The 19473-nt window shown below is 47.9% G+C and overlaps 3 protein-coding genes across 3 annotated transcripts; 2 read left to right on the top strand and 1 right to left on the bottom strand.

Moving 5' to 3' along the window:
• Positions 1 to 1818: 1818 nt before the first annotated feature.
• Positions 1819 to 8812, top strand: LOC101610310 (lymphocyte antigen 6 family member G6F). Its single transcript, XM_012952087.1, has 5 exons — positions 1819 to 1867; positions 4457 to 4786; positions 4866 to 5126; positions 8446 to 8601; positions 8742 to 8812. The coding sequence occupies exons 1-5, from the start codon at positions 1819 to 1821 to the stop codon at positions 8810 to 8812; spliced, it is 867 nt and encodes a 288-aa protein (XP_012807541.1).
• A 2373-nt stretch (positions 8813 to 11185) lies between these two features.
• Positions 11186 to 12914, bottom strand: LOC101610019 (lymphocyte antigen 6G6e-like). Its single transcript, XM_004671952.2, has 3 exons — positions 12809 to 12914; positions 11851 to 11982; positions 11186 to 11761 (listed from the first exon to the last, which is right to left on the bottom strand). The coding sequence occupies exons 1-3, from the start codon at positions 12858 to 12860 to the stop codon at positions 11541 to 11543; spliced, it is 405 nt and encodes a 134-aa protein (XP_004672009.1). The 5' UTR covers positions 12861 to 12914; the 3' UTR covers positions 11186 to 11540.
• Positions 12915 to 16829: 3915 nt separating this feature from the next.
• On the top strand, positions 16830 to 19168 carry Ly6g6d (lymphocyte antigen 6 family member G6D). The gene is made up of 3 exons (XM_004671951.2): positions 16830 to 16919; positions 17044 to 17211; positions 18954 to 19168. Exons 1-3 carry the CDS (start codon positions 16862 to 16864, stop codon positions 19166 to 19168), a joined length of 441 nt encoding a protein of 146 aa, XP_004672008.2. The 5' UTR covers positions 16830 to 16861.
• Positions 19169 to 19473: the final 305 nt, after the last annotated feature.

Genomic DNA, 19473 nt, shown 5'->3' with positions numbered 1-19473 from the left:
AATTACTCCCAAGCGTTTGGAACGCGGAAAGTTAGAAAAACTAATCCAGGCACGGTTATAGCTCAGCCTATCTGGAAGGATCATGGAACCGCTGGATGATTAAGAGCGTTTGACAGGAACTACAAGAAAAGAGCCTCATATTAATTCAAAGAAACTTCAGAGGGCTGGAAATGTGGCTCAGTATGTAGAGTAATTGTCTCGCAAATTCGATTCCCAGCTCTGCTAAACCGGGGTGTGGTGGCACACGCCTTTAATCTCAGCACTTGAGCGGCAGAGGTAGGAGGATCAATGTAAGTTCGAGGCCACCCTGAGGCTCCATAGTGAATTTCAGGTCAGCCTAGGCTAGAATGAGACCCTAACTCAAAAAAAAAAAAAAAGAAAGAAAGAAAGAAAGAAGGGCTGGAGAGATGGCTTAGTGGTTAAGGCACTTGCCTGGAAGCCTAAGAACCCAGGTTCAACTCTCCAGATCCCAAGTTAGCCAGACACACAAAGGTGAGGCAAGCGCAAGGTCGCACATACCCACTAGGTGGCGCAAGTGTCTGGTGTTCGATTGTAGTGGCCCTGGTGTGCCAATTCTGTCTCTCTCACCCTTGCATAAAAAAAAAGGGCAGTCCTTTGGGTTTGCCTCAAAAAAATGAATAAATAAAGGGATTAAAGGTAGGAGGATTGCAGTGAGTTTGAGGTATAAGAGAAGTAATTCCATAAAGAAAAATGAAGTTATGAAATTTGCAGAAAAATGGATGGACCTGGAAAGTATTATACTAAGTGAGGTAACCCAGACCCAGAAAGCCAAGCGCCACATGTTCTCTCTCATATGTGGATCCTAGCTACAGATGACTGGGCTTCTGCGTGAGAATGAAAATACTTAGTAGCAGAGGCCAGTAAGTTAAAAAGGAGACATAAAGGGTAGAGAAAGGAAGGGAGGAGGATACTTAATAGGTTGATATTGTATATATGTAATTACAATGATTGTAATGGGGAGGTAATATGATGGAGAATGGAATTTCAAATGGGAAAGTGTGGGGGTAGGGAGGGAGGGAATTACCATGGGATATATTTTATAATCATGGAAAATGTTAATAAAAATTAAAAAAAAAAGAATTTAAAAGTAAAAAAAATATATATCCAGCAGGGTAAATCTCCCTTTCACTTAAGTATTATTTATTAAATTTTATTCAGTTAATTCCTAAACATGCTATGAGTCATAAAAGCAGACAAGAGCCTAAATTGGGGGAGAGAGGGCATAAGAAAGAAGAGTGATAGAAGGGAGAAAGGAAACAAAAATATTTGTCTGAAACTCCATAAGGAAATCTAATTCTTTGTGTGCTAATTAAAAGCAAATAAATTTTAAATAGCTATTTCAATATATGGTATATGCATTTATGAAAAGGCCACAGTGAAGCCTATTATTTTGCACAAAATTAATATGCACTAATAAAAAAGACATTGAAAAAGAAAAAAAAAAGAGAGAGAGAAGTAATTCCAGCTCACTTGTGGAGTACCCCTTGAATGTGCAGTCCCATGCTGGACTCCACGAAAAGCAACAGGCACTTATAGGCTGACAGGAGCTGCACAGCTGGGCCACCTCTACACAGGAGCAACCCAGGACCATAGCCTTCCCTCCTCTCTCCTCCCAGGACTGAAAGGTGGGGTCACTTGTTCCCTAGTAGATATGCAATTGGGTTTTATCTTCCCAGCATTCTCATCCCCTCTTAGAGGCCCAGTGTTTCCAGTCTGGGGCTTGTGGGCTTTATCTGTACTCTGCTTCCTCCCTGGAAACACTGGGTCTTGGAGCAAGAGACTCTAGCAGGCTCCCCCATGTTCCTCCTCCTTCTGCTGCTGTGTGGGGCCCCAAAGGCTGCTGCAGGTAAGAACCAGGAGGGGGGCTATGTTTCAGCATTTGAAAGATCGGGGAAAGACTTGCTGCTCTTTCTCCTTGAGAGACTTCAGAAGGCTGACCTGGAATTCACTATGTAATCTCAGGGTGGCCTCGAAGTGACAGTGAGTGCTGCAATTAAAAGCGTGCATCACCATGCCCAGCTATAAATAAATTTTTAAAAATTTATTTCCAGGGCTGGAGAGATGGCTTAGCGGTTAAGCGCTTGCCTGTGAAGCCTAAGGACCCCGGTTCGAGGCTCGGTTCCCCAGGTCTCACGTTAGCCAGATGCACAAGGGGGCGCACGCGTCTGGAGCTCGTTTGCAGAGGCTGGAAGCCCTGGCGCGCCCATTCTCTCTCTCTCTGCCTCTTTCTCTGTCGCTCTCAAATAAATAAAAAAATAATTTAAAAAAATTTATTTACAGAGGGGAAATGGGTGCAGCAGAGCCTATTGTAATTGCAAAAGAACTAGAGATGCATGCACCACTTTGTGCATCTGGTTTTACATGAATACTAGGGAAACGAACCCCCGGTCACCAAGCTTTGCAAGCAAGCACCTTTAACCATTGATCCATCTCCCCCCACACATACTTTTTTTTTCTCTCATTTTTCAAGGTAAGGACTCGCTCTAGCTCAGGCTGACCTAGAATTCATTATGTAGTCTCAGAGTGACCCCAAACTCACAGCGATGCTCCTACCTCTGCCTCCTGAGTGCTGGAATTAAAGGCATGCGCCACCACATCCAGATAATATTTTTATTTCTTTATTTGCAAGGAAAGAGAGAAAGGGAATAGATGCCCATGGCCTCTTGCAGCTGCAAATGAACTCCAGATGCATGTGCCACTTTGTGCATCTGTCTTTGTGTGGGTACTGGGAAATGGAACCCAGGCCATCAGGGTTTGCAAGCAAGTACCTTGACTATAAGCCATTTCTCCAGCCCCCTCTTTATTTATACAAAAATGCTTATTATTTTTACATGTGTATGTGCACGTGTGCACATGACAGGTTCTCTTGCTGCTGCAAAGGCACACCAGATGCCTTTGCCACTCTATGCATCAGGCTGTACATGGGTGCTAAGGAACTGAACCTAGCTGTCAGGCTTTGAAAGAAAGCACTGTTAACTATTAAGCCATCCCCCAGTCCCACTGTTTTCCTTTTTTTTTTTTTTTTTTTTGAGGTAGGGTGGTCTGTCCAGTCCAAGCTGACCTGGAATTCACTATGTAGTATCAGGGTGGCCTTGAACTCATGGTGATCCTCCTACCTCTGGCTCCCAAGTGGGATTAAAGGCATGCACCACCATGCCCAGCTCCTGCCTTTTTTTTTTTTTTTTTTTTTGAAGTAGAGTCTCACTCTAGCCCTGGCTGGCCTGGAACTCATTCTACATATAGCCCTGTTGGGGACCACCCTTAAAGAAATCCTTCATCTTTCCCTTACCCCCTCCTCCACCCCTGCTGCATTCTGGCTAAAGAATAAACATTCTGCTCTGCGCCTGCAGTATCAAGGCCCCTGAGTTTTGACTTCTCAGAACAACCACAATGTCTCTGGCCTGAGGCCAAGAAGAGTTTGTAACCTTCCACCACCTAGGTCACCCTGACCCCCTTCCATATGATCCATGCCTTGTGCAAGAAGATTCCCTACTGTCTCACCCTCTACTCCCCTTACCCCTCCCCTACCTAAAACTGACTTTAAAAGATGAGCCTTCTGGCTGAATAAACGACTCTCGACAAGCGTTGGTTTGCCTGAGTCCATTCCCCTCTCTCACCCATTTTCTTTGCAGGCTAAGGTCCTCCTGGTGCCCTCACGAATAACTAGGTCCCGCTGGTCGGGGCATAGCCCCAGATTGCCTTAAAACTCACAGCCTCCTACCTTAGCTTCCCAAATGCTGAGACTAAAGATGTGTGCCCCCTTGGGCTGGAGAGATGGCTTAACAGTTAAGGTGCATGCCTGCAAAGCCTAAGGACCCCGTTTCGATTCTCCAGGTCTCATGTAACCCAGATGCACATGGTGGCACATGCATGTTCAGTTCGTTTCCAGCGGCTAGAGGCCCTGGTGTGCCCATTCTCATTCTCTTTTTATCTCTCTCTCTCTTCCTCTATCTATAATAAATAAAAATAAAATCTTTAAAAAATATTTTTAAAAAAGGTGTGTGCCCCCATGCCAGACTCTTACTTATTAATTCATTTGAGAGAGCAAAAGAGGCAGATAGAAAGAGAATGGGCAAGCCAGGGCCTCTAGCCACTGCAAACAAACTCCAGATGCATGTGCCACTTTGTGCATCTGGCTATTCCTGGGTACTGAGGAATCAAACCTGGGTCCTTTGGCTTTGCTGGCACGTGCCTTGCAGATAGGAACTTTTGCCAGCTATGGTAGCCTTTTCCTTCCTGCCTTCAGACTCTTTCACCAGCAATGGACAAGAGAGGAAAGCCATTTCTCTCCACCTTTCTCTCTGTCACTTGAGAAATGTGCTCACCAGCCAAACCAGCTCTTGAGACCTCAGAGAAGGAGGGAGTCAGCATGGGAGGTATATGGGGGATTGCTGAGGTGATAAATCTTTGGTTTTATACAACCATCTCCCCACAGACAGCATCCAGGCCATCTATGTGGTCTCTGGGGAGTCAGTGCAGCTGCCCTGTCCCTTACCATCCATCCTCAAGGGAGAACAACTCCTGTCATGGTTCCGCAGCCCTGCTGCAGGCTCCTCCACCATCCTGGTGGCTCAGGTGAGAGTGACCAGGACAGTCCAAGATCTTGGGAAAACTGAAAAGGATTCCAGGTTCAGGGTCCTGGGAAACTATTCGTTGTGGCTTGAGGGTTGCCAGGACAGAGATGCTGGACGGTACTGGTGCACCGTGCTGGATGAGCACCGAAAGTACCAGAACTGGAGGGTATATGACGTCTCTGTGCTCAAAGGTGAGTAGGGTATGAAGACTGGGGGCCACTGTGGTCCAGGAAGAGCCACAGGAATTGAGGGGCCTCTCTTTCCCACCAGGATCCCAGTTCTCTGTGAGGTCTGCAGATGGCTTCTGCTCCCTTCTCCTGTGTTCTGCAGTTCCTCCTAGACATCTGGGTTCTGTGACCTGGCTAGAGGAGAAGGGACATGTGAAAGGACACACTCAGTACTTTTGGGGTAATGGGGCTGCCCTGCTCTTGGTGTGTCCACTGGAGGGGCTTCCAGAGCCCAGGAGCTGGAGGCCAAGGACCATTCACTGCCTCATGCCTCAGAACAAGAGACTCAGCTTTAGCCTAGCAGGTAAATGAACTGAGGGAGGAACTGGGGAGGGACTCTCCTTCTAGCACATGGCCTCATGGTGGGGAAAGGAGGTGAGATAAGCAAATCCCACCAGGTTGGGGGTAACTTCTGTGGAACAGACCATTGCCTGTAGGGGAGGCAATGATCAAACCCATAACAAAGATGGGTCTATTAAACCAGCTTTCCAGTGGAGTAGACCCGGAATCAAGACATACAGTATGATGGGATATACCACTGTTTAGAAATAAGCTACTCTAGATGGGCGTGGTGGCACACGCCTTTAATGCCAGCACTGGGGAGGCAGAGGTAGGAGGATCGCTGTGAGTTCAAGGCCACCCTGAGAATACAGACTGAATTCCAGGTTGCCTAGACTAGAGTGAAACCCTACCTCTTTTAGCAGTTAAGGCGTTCGCCTGCGAAGTCTAAGGACCCGGTTCAATTCCCCCAGAACCCATGTATGCCAGATGCACAAGGGGGTGCATGTGTCTGGAGTTCATTTGCAGTGGCTTGAGGCCCTGGTGTGCCCATTCTCTCTTTCTCTCTGTCTCTCTCAAATAAATAAATAAATGTTAGAAATAAGCTACTCTGGGCCAGGAGATAGCTCAGTTCCCACATAAACTAGATGGACAGGGTGACACATACATCTGGAATCTAACCACTGAGCTGGATTTCACTATGTAGTTTCAGGCTGGCCTTGAACTCACAGCAAGACTACTACCTCTGCCACCTAAGTGCTAGGATTAAAAGGCATGTGCCACCACACCCAGCTTTATCGTTTATTTTTATCTTTTTGTTTGTTTGTTTTTTGTTTTGTGAGGTAGGGTCTCACACTAGCTCAGGCTCACCTGGAATTCACTCTGTAGTTGTCTCAGGGTCACCTTGAACTCACGGCAATCCCCTGCCTCTAGAGTGCTGGTATTAAAGGTGTGCGCCACCATGCCCAGCTTATCTTTGTGCTTTTTTTAAAAAAAAAATTATTTATTTATTTGAGAGAAAGAGGCAGAGAGAGAGAGAGAGGGAGAGAGAGAGAATGGGTGCACCAGCCACTGCAAACTCCAGATGCACGTACCACTTTGTGGCTTACGTGGATCCTGAGGAATTGAACCTGGATCCATTGGCTTTGCAGGGAAACGTCTTAACCACTAAGCCATCTCTCCAGCCCTTATCTTTGGGTGTTTTGTTTGTTTGTTTGTTTGTTTGTTTTTGATTTTTGGTTTTTCGAGGTAGGGTCTCACTCTAACCCAGGCTGATCTGGAATTCATGATGGAGTCTCAGGGTGGCCTCGAACTCACAGCAATCCTCCTACCTCTGCCTCCTGAGTGCTGGGTTAAAGACGTGCGCCACCACGCCCGGCTGTTTTTGTTTTTCAATGTAGGGTTTCACTTTAGCTCAGGCTGACCTGGACTCTCAGGGTGGCCTCAAACTCACAGCAATCCTCCTACCCCTGCCTCCCAAGGGCTGGGATTAAAGGCATGCACCACCACGCCCGGCCATCTTTGTTTTTTTGAGGTAGGGTCTTGCTCTAACGCAGACTGACCTGGAATTCATTGTGTAGCCTCAGACTGGGTGCCTTCAAACAGTGATCCTCCTACCTTGGCCTCTTGATTGCTGGGATTAAAGGCAAGTGCCACCACCATGCCTGGCTAAAATAATAATAATAATAATAATAATAATAATAATAATAATTTATTTATTTATTAGAGACTGAGAGAGAATGAATGTACACACCAGGGCCTCTAGCCACTGCCAATGAACTTTGTGCATATGGCTTTAAGTGGGTATTGGGGAATCAAACTCCAGTCATTAGGTTACAGGCAAGCATCTTGACCACAGAACTATCTGTCCAGCCCTATAAAAAAATTATTTATTTATTTACTTAGAGAATATATAGGCATGCCTGAGCCTCCTGCCACTGCAAATGAACTCCAAACACCTTGTACACTTTGTGCACCTAGTTTTATGTGGATACTAGAGAATCAAACCAAGACTTTGCAAGAAAGCAAAGTCTGAACCATCTCTCCAGGTCCCCATCCCCCCTTTTAAATTTAAGTTATTTATTTTTTAATTTTTATTTATTTATTTCAATTTTTTTGGTTTATTTTTATTTATTTATTTGAGAGTGACAGAGAAAGAAAGAGGCAGAGAGAGAGAGATAATGGGCACATCAGGGACCCAGCCACTGCAAATGAATTCTAGATGCATGTACAACCATGTGCATCTGGCTTACGGGGGACCTGGAGAATTGAACCTGGGTCCTTAGGCTTCTCAGGCATGTTTCTTAACTGCTCAGCCATCTTTCCAGCCTGATTATTTATTTATTTGTTTTTGTTTTGTTTTTTAAGGTAGGGTTTCACTCTAGTCCAGGTTGACCAAGAATTCATTATGTAGTCTCAGGGTGACCTCAAACTCATAGTTATCCTCCTATCTCTGCCTCCTGAGTGTTGGGATTAAAGATGTGCACCACCACACCCAGCTTGTTTTTTTTTTTAATTTTTTTATTTATTTGAGAGAGACATAGACAAAGAGACAGAGAAAAAAAGAGAGAGAGAGAATGAACACACTAGGGCCTCTAGCCACTGCAAATGAACTCCAGATGCATGTACCACCTTGCACATCTGGCTTATATGGGTCCTGGGCAATTGAACCTGAGTCCTTAGGCTTTGCAGGCAAGTGCCTTAACTGCTAAGCCATATCTTCAGGTCCATTCCCCCCCCCATTTTTTTTTCCATGTAGGGTCTCACTCTAGCTCAGGCTGACCTGGAATTCACTATGTAGTCTCAGGGTGGCCTTGAACTCTTGGTAATCCTCCTACCTCTGCCTCCCAAGTGCTGGGATTAAAGGCGTGCACCACTACGCCCGGCTCCTTCCCTTTTATTTAAAAGACAAGGTCACATGCAGCCCAAGGTGCCCTCAAACTTACTAGGTAGCCCAAGATCCTCCTACCTCTACCTCCAAAATTCTGGGATTACAGGCATGTGCCACCATGCTCAACATTAGCACCTTGTTATTATTATTATTATTTTTTTTTTGAAAAGGTGAATTACTGTGAGGGAAGTTAGAGCTTGGGCATGCTCTGGCATTAGCAGTCCTTTTAGGGTCAAAGTGTCACTGCCATTCTCCCTGATGTTGGCTTCTGGGATGGGGGAGTGGCCTGGAAATGGGCATGATTGTGGTCATGGTGTGGTGGACACTGAGGGCAGAGTAGTTCAAGAAGTCTTCGGTAGGGAGAGCCTATCAGACTTTTGGGGGGCCTGTCTTGGGGTGCAGTCACAGAGCCTCTCACTGGCCCTTTCTGTTGCTTGTCTTGCCCTCACCCCAGTCTCCATGGGTGCTGCTCCCACTGTCTGCGCCCCTTTCCCTAGCTGGGATGTGCCCTGGATCCTGATGCTGCTGCTCACTGTGGGCCAAGGACTCACCATCCTAGCCCTGGGCATCATGCTCTGGAAGCGGAGGGCCCCGGGGGCTCAGTGCCAAGGTAAGTCCCCTGGGTGCGATGTACAGTTTCCTGCATCACACTCATCTCTGCTCCCAGTCCTCTGTAGGGGAGTGGAGGGTAAGGAAAGCACCTGTGATTTATCTGATGGCTTCTGTACATCTATGGGTCCTACTCCCCAGATGCCTCGATTCCTCCCTTCAAACCCGAGACCCAGGTCTATGAGAACATCCACTTAGCCCGCCTTAGGTAAGGAACAAATGGGAGACACAGACTTGAATCCCAGAGGCACTGGGGTTGGTTTCCTGATGGGGCTCTGGTTCCTGAGATGGTGGAGAAAATTATCATCTCTTTTCTTTGCAAACCCCTCAGCCCACCTGTGCACAAGACCACGTGATCTTGGTGACAACTGCTGCAGGAGTGTGACCTGTTACCTGCTGTCTCTCTGGAATTTGAAGGATTTGTTGAAAACTTTGGAGGGGGCAGTATGAGGGTGTGACTTTACCTCCCCTTTCTCCCTTCCTTTGGCCTCTAGCAGCTGGGGAGGGGGGTAGGGCTCAAGAGAGTAGCATTATTCTGTGATGTCACCCGCAAACAGGTGTGTTCTTCTGTCTTAAAGTAGCCAATGGATGGGTGATCGTGTATAAGAGATACTATGGAGTCTGGGGTAGGTAGGTAGGCAGGTTTTGGTGGTTGGGATGGGTGTGGGTGGGCAGGAGGAGACAGAAAAATCCAGAGCAATGCAGGGGGGGGGTGGGTATTAGCTGTTGGAGAGCCTAAGGGTGAGCAGAGGAGATGAGAAAGAGAACAGAGAACCTCAAGTCAGCTCAGTGAGAGAAATAAATTGGAAGCAGAGAGAGAAAAATAGAAGCACATCGTGGGAGAATTGAGGGACAAGACAGTGGAAAGGAATTCAACATGCCTCTGAAAAAGAAACCAGACTTTTTTTTTTTTTGTTTGTTTGTTTTTGTTTTTTCGTGGTAGGGTCTCACTCTAGTCCAGGCTGACCTGGAATTCACGATGTGTTCTCAGGGTAGCCTCGAACTCACAGTGATCCTCCTACCTCTGGAGTGCTGGGATTAAATGCATGCACAACCTCGCCCGACAAGAAACCAGACTTTTAATCAGGCCCTGGGACTTCCTCAGATGGAACGGGAAGAAGTCAGGATGGGCTGTTTGCACTCACACCTCCACCAGGGAGCCCTCCTTATCCTCCGCACACATGCACTTCTGCTGTTCTCTATTGGCCTGGACAGCTTATTGGGCAGAGGAAGTATCCACAGTGGCTGGCAGGGGCCAGATCCTTAGTAGTGTGGACATGCCTACAAGATTGGGTCTTGGAGTACCTGCAGGAGCTGGGTTGTGACGTCTGAACAGTGGGCAAGTCTGGCTTGGTGACGTGGGAGAGGACATTGATGCTCCCAAAGTGGCCAGCTCTCAGTGTCAGGAAGAAATGAATAGAACTCCAGGCCTCATTGTCATAAGTGCCTCCACACCTGCCCACCGGCAGGTGCCCTTTTGAATCCTGGCTCAGGTTTGGTTGTCACTGAAGAAGAGCTTGCTGGGAAACCTTCCTGTGGCAGCAGGTCCAGTTTAGATATTGGCAGGAAGGAAAATGACACAGAGGGAAACTGAGGGGAAATACACAGATCATAGGTCCAGTGCTGCAGCCCAACCCACCCAGCAGCTAGAGTTCATTCTTTCTTCTTCCTTTTCTTTCCTCTGGTTTTTCCAGGTAGGGTCTCACTCTAGCCCAAGCTGACCTGGAATTCACTACATAGTCTCAGGGTTGCCTCCAACTCCTGCGATCCTCCTACCTCTGCCTCCCAAGTGTTGGGATTAAAGGCATGCGCCACCATACCCAGCCTCTTTTTTTAAAATGTAATTTATTTATTTATTTGAGAGAAAGAGGCAGTGTGAAAAAGAGAGAGAGAGAGAGAATGGACATGCCAGGGCCTCTAGCCACTGCAAACAAACTCCAGATGCACCTTGTTCATCTGGCTTACGTCAGTCCTGGAGCGTGGAACAAGGATCCCTGGGCTTTGCAGGCAGATGCCTTAACTGCTAAGCTATCTCTCCAGCCCCTAGAGTTCATTTTTAAGGTGCAGCCATGTACCCTGTGTGTGCCCCCCACACCACTGCACACTGCACACACTGCAACTTTATCAGCTCACAACATGAACATGCAGTGAACAAGCAGCCCTTTTATTAAATGTATTTTGGTGGGTTTTTTTTTGTTTGTTTTTTTGAGGTAGGGTCTTACTTTAGCTCAGGCTGACCTGGAATTCACTATGTAGTCACAGGGTGGCCTCAAACTCAGGTGATCCTCCTACTTCTGCGTCCCAAATGCTGGGCATAAACTCGTGTGCCACCACACCCAGCTTTTTGGTTGTTGTTTTTTGGCAGGGTCTCATGTATCCCAGGCTGGCTTGGAACTTAATATGTAGTTGGGGATGACCTTGAACTTATGATCAGTCTGCCTCTGTCTCCAGAGAGTGCTAGGATTACAGGTGTGCCACACCACACCCAGTTTTATGTGGTGCTGGGACTCAAACCCAGGGCTTCCGGCATACCTGCCAAGCATTCATCCCCAGCCCTAAGCTCTATGATTCTCCAAGACCTCCCTTCCTGAGTCTACCACCCACCAAATCATGTCTTCCCTATCAAGACTCTCCCCCTCACCAGACCTGGTGTCCCTTCAGTAACCTTGCCTGGGACCCACAGTTCCTTCAAAATAGCTGCCTTGCTAGGGACCAGGGACATGGAGGGGGGCAATAAAAAGACACATATTCCTTATGGGGCTGGACCTGGTGTGTCTGCAGGGGCTGGGACATGCCTACAGGATTGGGTCTTGGATGGGGTCGGTGGAGGGCTTTTTGCAAAGTCAGGTTTGGGGGCATGTCTGAACACATGGATGGAGGTATTTCCGGGGCAGCGGTGACTCCGGAGTCCTAAGCTGAGGGCTGTCAGCCCATGCCTGTCTAGTAGAGGAGGCACCCTCCCCAGGAGAGGCCAGCAGCAAGCAAGAGTGGGGCGGTGAGGAGGAGGCAGGGGGGGCCCTGCAAAGCAGCCGTGTTGCACAAGTCCTGCTCACAGCACGTGTGCCTCAGCGCATAGGAACGTAACCAGTAGGTGGCATGGCCCTGCAGAGGGCACTGGGCCCTTGGGAGGCAGCCCTTCCGCTGGATGATCTCATTCTGGTCTGTGGGACAAAAGAGGAATGCTGAGGCACGGGTGGGGAGGGGGAGATAAGCAGCCACCCAGAGAAGGGCCAATGATCCAGGGTCCTACCTGAGGTGCCCACACTGATGCCACAGACCTCATCATTCTTACACTCGGTGGGAACAGGGTAGCAGGGCTTGGCGAAGCTGCAGGTGTAGCACTTGAGCCGTCCCTGTTCTTGGGGCGGGAGAGTGGTGAGACCTGTTGGGTCAGCAGAGATGAAGTAAGGGATGAGAAAGAACATAAGAGGCAAAGCCCAGAACCTGAAGCGGTGACTCCCACAGGAAGGAGAGAGGAGTGGTAAAATGGAGGCAGACAGGAGTAGAAAAACAGAGAAGGGAAGGGGAAGTGATCCAGGGAAAGAGACAGAGGCTAGAGGGAGACAGGGATTGGAAGGTTTGTACAGACCTGGATAGAATCCAGAGCAATGGCAGCAGTCACAATGACACATAAAGTCAGACCACTGAGGAGGTGGGGCAGAGGATGGGGAAGTTAAGTAGATGGTGTCAAAGACAGAAGAGACATTAGCCAAGGAGCCCAACACAGAAGCAGACGTGTGAACAGGGACAGGGCTACAATGATTGAAAGGTACAGCAGGAAAGAGACAGAGATTTCCAAGTGCCTTTGTTTTGTTTTGGTTTTTCAAGGTAGGGTCTCACTCTGGACCAGGCTGACCTGGAATTCACTATGTAGTCTCAGGGTGGCCACAAACTCACTGTGATCCTCCTATCTCTGCCTCCCGAGTGAGTGCTAGGATTAAAAGCGTGCGCCATCATGCCTGGCTCCAAGTGGCTTTTTGAGGCAGGGTCTCAAGCAGCCCAGACTGGCCTGGAACTCATTATGTAGTCCCGATTGGCCTCAAACTCCAGATCCTTGGGGTGTTGGAATTAACAGGCATCCCAAAACTCTCTTACCCCAGCTCCCTTGGCCTCTACCAGGTCCCCCTCCCTTTCAGCCCTCAGGCTCCCTCCACAACCCTTGCCCCGTCTCCCCCCACTCCAGGGGAGATTCCCCAGTCCACCCTTACCCAGTGCCCCATAGAGGAACAGGACGCTGAAGAAGACACTGGAGGTACCCATGGCCGGACCCGGGCTCAGGAGTCTGGCAGAACGTGATATCTGCACGGGACTGAGATGAGCATCTGGCCAAGACAGGGAGGGACCAGTAAACACATTCTTAAGGAGAGAACCTGAGGGTGGAACAGTGACAGAATTCACCACCTGGTGCAGTAGGGCTTGGCCCTCTGCTGCCACCCCAGTCTCTCACCCCCTCCCTACCCTGAGCTGGAGGGTCTTTTGGGTTCTCTCTGTGTTTGTAACTCAGCTCGGCTGTCTGCCACTCCTGAATTGTCTGTCGCCTTCTCCTCTGCACCCCTCCTCCTGCCTCAAGCTGTTCCCAGCTCTCTGGCTCTCTGTTTACTCTGTCTGCCTGTCTGTCTGTCTGAGCATGTATGCTTCTCATGGTCACAATCCTAAAGGGCCCTGGCCTAGATGTTAGAGTGTGGAATCAACAAAACCTACCCACCTGCTCCCACACCCTACCCATAAAGCCCATGTGAGGGGCTGCCCCACCCAGCTCACATCCCTTTGATTCCCCTCTCCCTCCCACCAGCAAGCTTCAGTATTCCCACTCCATAATTATCCCTGCAAACATTATTACCTTGCAGGAAAGAATTAATCATGAGCTGGGTTGGAAAGATGTGTACATTTCCTCTGGGAAGGGCTAGGAAAGACCAGAAAGAAAGGCGTGGATGGCCAGGTCAGGGAGGAGAGAGTGGCAGTCTGGAAGGCTGGTATCTAAAGGGGGCGCACGCCTTTAATCCCAGCACTGGGGAGGCAGAGGTAGGAGGACTGCTGTAAATTCAAAGCCACCCTGAGACTACATAGTCCAGGTCAGCCTGGATTAGAGTGAGACTCTACCTCAAAAAAACAAAATCAAAACACTATGACACTATGACTAAGACACGCTATGACTGTAGTGAAGTACTTTACCTAAGACCAGGAAGGGTATGTTGAGCAGGGGAGACCCAGGTATCCATAGAGAATCTCAAGGAGTCTACGGCCATACTACCCTGAATGCACCCAGTCTTGTCTGATCTCAGAAGCTAACCAGGGTTGGGCCTGGTTAGTACTTGGATGAAAGAATCTCAGGGATCTGAAAATTCATTAAAGACCCCAGAGTGTTTCTTCTTGTGGACTTCACTGACATTTACTAGATTAGAAATTACATCAGGAGTAGTCAGGGTGTGGTGGTGCACACCTGCACTCCCCGCGCACAGGAGCCTGGCATAGGAAGATTGATGTGACTTTGAGAGCAGCTTGCCTGGGCTACACAGGGAGCTTCAGGGTTAGCCTGGATTGCGGTACGAAACCCTGTCTCAGAAAACAAACAAGAAGCTGGAGAGATGGTTCAGCAACTAAAGGCATTTGCAAATTAGTGCCTTTAAAGCCCGAGCCATCTCCCCAGACCAGTTAAAGGTGTTTGCTTGCAAGCCTGCTGACCAGAGTTTGACCCTCCTCAGCTCGCACACACGAGAGCCCATGTAAAACTACACTCAAAGAGGCGCACACATCCTAAGGCCCTGCAAGGCGGGGCTCACAAAGCAGCCACAGCACAGCAAGAGAGACCCTGTCTCAAAAGGAGGTGGAGGGCTGGATAGATGGCTTAGCCGTCAAGGCATTTGCCTACAAAGCCTAAGGACCTGGGTTCAATTCCCCAGTACACACATAGAGCCAGAGGCACATGGTGGTGCTTGTGTCTGGGGTTTGTTTGCAGTGGCTGGAGACCCTGGCACACTCATTCTCTCTTATCTGCCTCTCTGTCTCTCAAATAAATAAGCAACAATAAAATATTTTTTAAAAAGTAAGAGCGGGGCATGGTGGTGCATGCCTTTAGTCCCAGCACTTGGGAGGCTAAGGTAGGAGGATCACCATGAGTTCAAGGCCACCCTGAGAATACATAGTGAATTCCAGGTCAGCCTGGGCTAGAGTGAGACCCTATCTCAAAAAAAAAAAAAAAAAAAAACCCACAAAAAAATAAATAAACTGGGTGTGGTGGTGCACACCTTTAATCCCAGCACTCGGGAAGTAGGAGGATCGCGGAGAGTTTGAGGCCACCCTGAGACTATATAGTGAATTCCAGGTCAGCATGAGTTAGAGTGGGACCCTACCTCAGAAAAAAAAAAAAAAAAGGCTGGAGAGATGGCTTAGTGGTTAAGGTGTTCGCCTGCAAAGCCAAAAGAATTCAGTTCATTCGAGGCTACCCTGAGACTCCATAGTGAATTCCAGGTCAGCCTGGGCTAGAGTGAGACCTTACCCCGAAAAAAAAAAAAAAAAGAATTCAGTTCAATTCCCCTGGACCCATGTAAGCCAGATGCACAAGGTCACATGTGTCTGGAGTTCGTTTGCAGTAGCTGGAAGCCCTAGTATGCCCATTCTCCTCTTCTTCCTCTCTCTCTCTGCTTCTCTCTCACTCTCTGAAATAAATAAATTAACTAATTAACTAATTAAAAATATTTAAAAAGCTGGGCATGGTGGTATATTAATCCCAGCACTCAGAAGGCAAAGGTAGGAGGATCACCATGAGTTCAAGGCCATCCTGAAACTACATAGTGAATTCCAGGTCCGCCTGGACTAGAGTGAAACCCTACCTTGAAAAACCAAAATAAAATAAAATAATAATAAGAAATATATACACAAAAATATTAACAATAAATAAATAAAAGAAGGTAGGAAGAGAGAACTTTGACCTCCACACATATACCATGGTGCATATGCACTAACCTACATACACATCATTCACATACATGCACTTGGATTTGACAAAATAGAAAAATAAAAAGGGAGGGAGAAGAGAAATTGAGAGCTTGTCTGTAGGTTCTAGCAGGGGAGTGCAGCTACTGGTATACCCTTGACCAAATGACCCTATCCTCTCTATTCTGGGAAGGAAGGAATGTGGAGCACTGAGCAGCGTGGTGAGGGAGGACCAGACACCCACCTAGCCAGTCAGTTCAGCCAAATCAACTCTGACAATCAATGGGAGACAGATGTCACAGCCAGATGGCACTCATATCCAAGAAGAGAAACTGAAACAGGACATTTTATTTGATTTATTTATTTTTGTTTCTTCAAGGTAGGGTCTCACTGTTGCTCAGGTTGACCTGGAATTCACTATGTAGTCTCAGGGTGGCCTTGAACTCACAAGGATCCTCCTACCTCTGCCTCCTGAGTGCTGGGATTAAAGGTAAGTGCCACCATGCTTGGAAAAACCAAAAATTTTAGACAGGAAGTAAAGAACTCTTGTAATTGCAGCACATAGGAGGCTGAGACAGGAGGATTGAAAGTTCAAAATCAGACTTGACTACATGAGACCTTCTCAAAATAACTGCCTAAATAAATAAACAGGCATTGATGGATTCTTTTAACAAATAAAAACAATAAATTTAGCTAGGCATGATGGCGCATGCCTTTAATCCCAGCACTCAGGAGGCAGAGGTAGGAGAATCACTGTGATTTTGAGGCCACCCTGAGAATACACAGTGAATTCCAGGTCAGCCTGAGTTAGAGTGAGACCCTTCCTTGAAAACAATAATTAGTTCCCAATCACATGGTGTGAAGAGTGGCATTGCTTGACATTTTTTGGAAATCTGTTTAATGCTGGCTTTAATAAATGGTGTTGGGCTTTCATAACCTGCGTCCGCATTCCATCTGGGATCTGTTGTATTGATAGAAATATTTGCAGAAACCGCTCCCCCAACACACACACACACACACACACACACACACACACACACACACACACGGAATTGGAAAAGGAAAACCCTGGCCCATCCTTTGAATTGGGTTTAGAGACCCTTGGGGGCTCCTGGGCCATTGTTATACACTGCTGCTGGGCTTCAGAGGATGTGAAGGGCATCAATGGGGCCCCTCCTTGTCTGCATTGGGGCCCTGGTGCCTGCTGGGGGAGACTTTCCTGTTTTTATAGCCCTATAAAACTGGAGGCAAGGGGGATATAAAGCTGGCAGAGCAGGGCCTGGGAGGGGGGTGGGCAGGAGGGATAAGTGCTCCAGCTACAAGAGGATATGATGAACCCCCAATTTGTTGTGATCCTGCTTGGAACCCTGCTGGCAGCTGCTTTGGGTAAGAAAAGCCCTCTCTGTCTCTCACACAGGCTGGTCCTTCCCTCTGCGGGCTCCTCTGAGGGCCTGGGTCCAGCGCCTCTCTCTCCTCTCTCTCTCTCTCTCTCTCTTTTCTCTCTCTCCAGGAAACCGCATGCGGTGCTATGACTGCAGCGGAGGCCCCAGCAGCTCCTGCAAACACACAGTGACCACCTGCAGCGAGGGCGAAAGCTGTGGCTTCCTGGAGCGCAAGCCCCAGCCAGGCCTGGGGCAGGTCAAGCAATGTGAGTCTCTCCCACTTCCCTCTGCTTCCAGTCCCCTCTTCAGTCTTGCTGGCTTCCAGAACCATCCGGGCTCAGGCTGGCTCTGGGCAGATGGTGCCGCTGTTGGAGCAGAGCAGCCTGCACCTCTCCTGGTTCCTGGCATTGAGCCCTGAGCCACCTGCCATCCTCAGGCCCCTTCTTCCCACCTCTTTACTTTCCAGAAAGAACCTCATAGGACATTGTAAAGGAAGAAGTTCAGCTCTAAGGCAGGGACCAAATGTTAAACCAGGAAGTGTGAGGTGTATGTGTGTGTCATTTTGAAGTTATCTTGGATTAACAGAAAAGTTATAAAAATGATTTACAGAGCTGGGTATGGTGGCACATGTCTGGCACTGGCACTTGGAAGGTGGAGGCAAGAGGATCAGAAGTTCAAAGGCCAGGCTCTCCATGGAATATGAGACTCAGCCTTAAAAAAAAAAAAAAAATTCCAGGTGTAGCAGCTCACACCTTTAATCCCAGCACTCAGGAGACAGAGTAGAAGGATTGCTATGAGCTAGAATAAAACTCTACTTCAAAAAAATAAAAAAAAAAGAAAGGAAAAAAGAAAGGAGGAAGGGAAAAAGAAAAGAAGGAAAGCAGTGGGGGCTGGAAAGAGCATTTTGCAGTTAAGGTGCTTGCCTATGAAGCCTAAGGACTGGAGTAAGACTCCCCCCAGAACCCACATAAGCCAGATGCACAAGGAGGTACATGCACATAAGGTGGCGCACATGTCTGGAGTTTGTTTTCAGTGGCTAAGACCCTGGCACACCAGTTCTCTCTTTCCCTCCATCACTCATTCGCTCTCTCACTCACTCATAGAAGAAAAGTGATGCAGTGGCAGACGAGGCAGAGGAACCAGTGTCATTTCCTACCTGACTTAAAAAATAATGCAGAGATCTGTATCTTCCTCACCCAGCTTCCCCTAATGCTAACATCTCCCATAGTGCAATTATCACAACCTGAAAGCAACAGATTGGTGCAATAATACTAGTTAAGCTCGACTTTATTCCTGCCTTTATTTGTTTATTTATTTATTGACCCAGGAGCCAAATCAAAGCCCACATTCTTTTATAATTTTTTTATTTTAAATTTTGATTTATTTATTTATGAGAGGGAAAGAGGCAGCGTGAGTGTGAGAGAGAGAATGGGCACACCAGGGCTTCCAAGAGCCACTGCAAATGAACTCCAGATGCATGTGCCTCTTTGTGCATCTGGCTTACGTGAGTACTGAAGAACTGAACCGAGGTCCTTTGGCTTTGCAGGCAAGCACCTTAACCACTAAGTCATCTCTTCAGCCCTTATTTTATGTATTATTATTTTTTATTTGTTTGTTTTTTCTCTTTTTGTTTTTTTGAGGTAGGGTCTCACTCTAGCCCAGGCTGACCTGGACTTCACTATGTAGTCTCAGGGTGACCTCAAACTCACGGCGATCTTCCTACCTCTGCCTCCCAAGTATTGGGATTAAAAGCATGTGCCACCATGCCTGGCTCCCTTTTTTATATTTATGATAGGTTGTTTTATAGATTGTTCTTTGACTTGGGTTTATCTGCTGTTTTCATCTGATGGAATTGAGGTCCCATGTGACAGAGTAACATGTTCTCAGGGCATCATGTCATCAGTGTCCCATGGATGCCCTTGTGTTGAGTTGGATGGCTTGGTTTCAGGGAGGCATTTTTGAGGGGTCAGATAATCCCGTGGGGCTCCTGGAAATCACATCTGCTCTGTCCCAACACCCCACTATCATTCTCTCTCAGCGTTGAGTCATCACCACCCTGCCTGCGTGGCCACTCAGCACTGCAATCAAGTGGAAATAGAGTCGGTGGGAGACGTGACTTTCACTACCCATAAGAACTGTTGCTTCGGAGAGCTGTGCAATAGCGCCGTGACAAGCACCATAGCCCCTGTGTGCATCTTGGCTGTAGCTGCCACCACCCTGGCCTGGCTTTTGCCAGGACTGTGGGGAGGGTAGTGGCAGTAAGGGGTAGGGAAGGGGATAAGGGCACAAGGGAGTGAGGAAGCTGGACATCTAAGATGAGAAGCACTCCTCTGTGAGCCATTAAAATCTGCTCATTCTAGAGCTGACTGGAAAATTCCATCTATCTTTTGTTAATGGGAAAGGCTGAAGGAGTATCATCCAGCTTCCGGTTCTGCAGTCAACAGTCCATCAGTGGACCTAGTTACAAAGATGCACTCCTTGTCCAGTGACCCCCCATGGGCCATGAAAAATCTGTACTCAGGGACTCCTGGGCTATGTTAAAAGTAAGCAGGCTCTGG

The sequence above is a fragment of the Jaculus jaculus genome, chromosome 8, assembly GCF_020740685.1.
Source record: "Jaculus jaculus isolate mJacJac1 chromosome 8, mJacJac1.mat.Y.cur, whole genome shotgun sequence".
Lineage (NCBI taxonomy): Eukaryota > Metazoa > Chordata > Mammalia > Rodentia > Dipodidae > Jaculus > Jaculus jaculus.
Note: the sequence above shows the minus strand (reverse complement) of the source record. Positions and strands in the feature narration are given on the sequence as shown.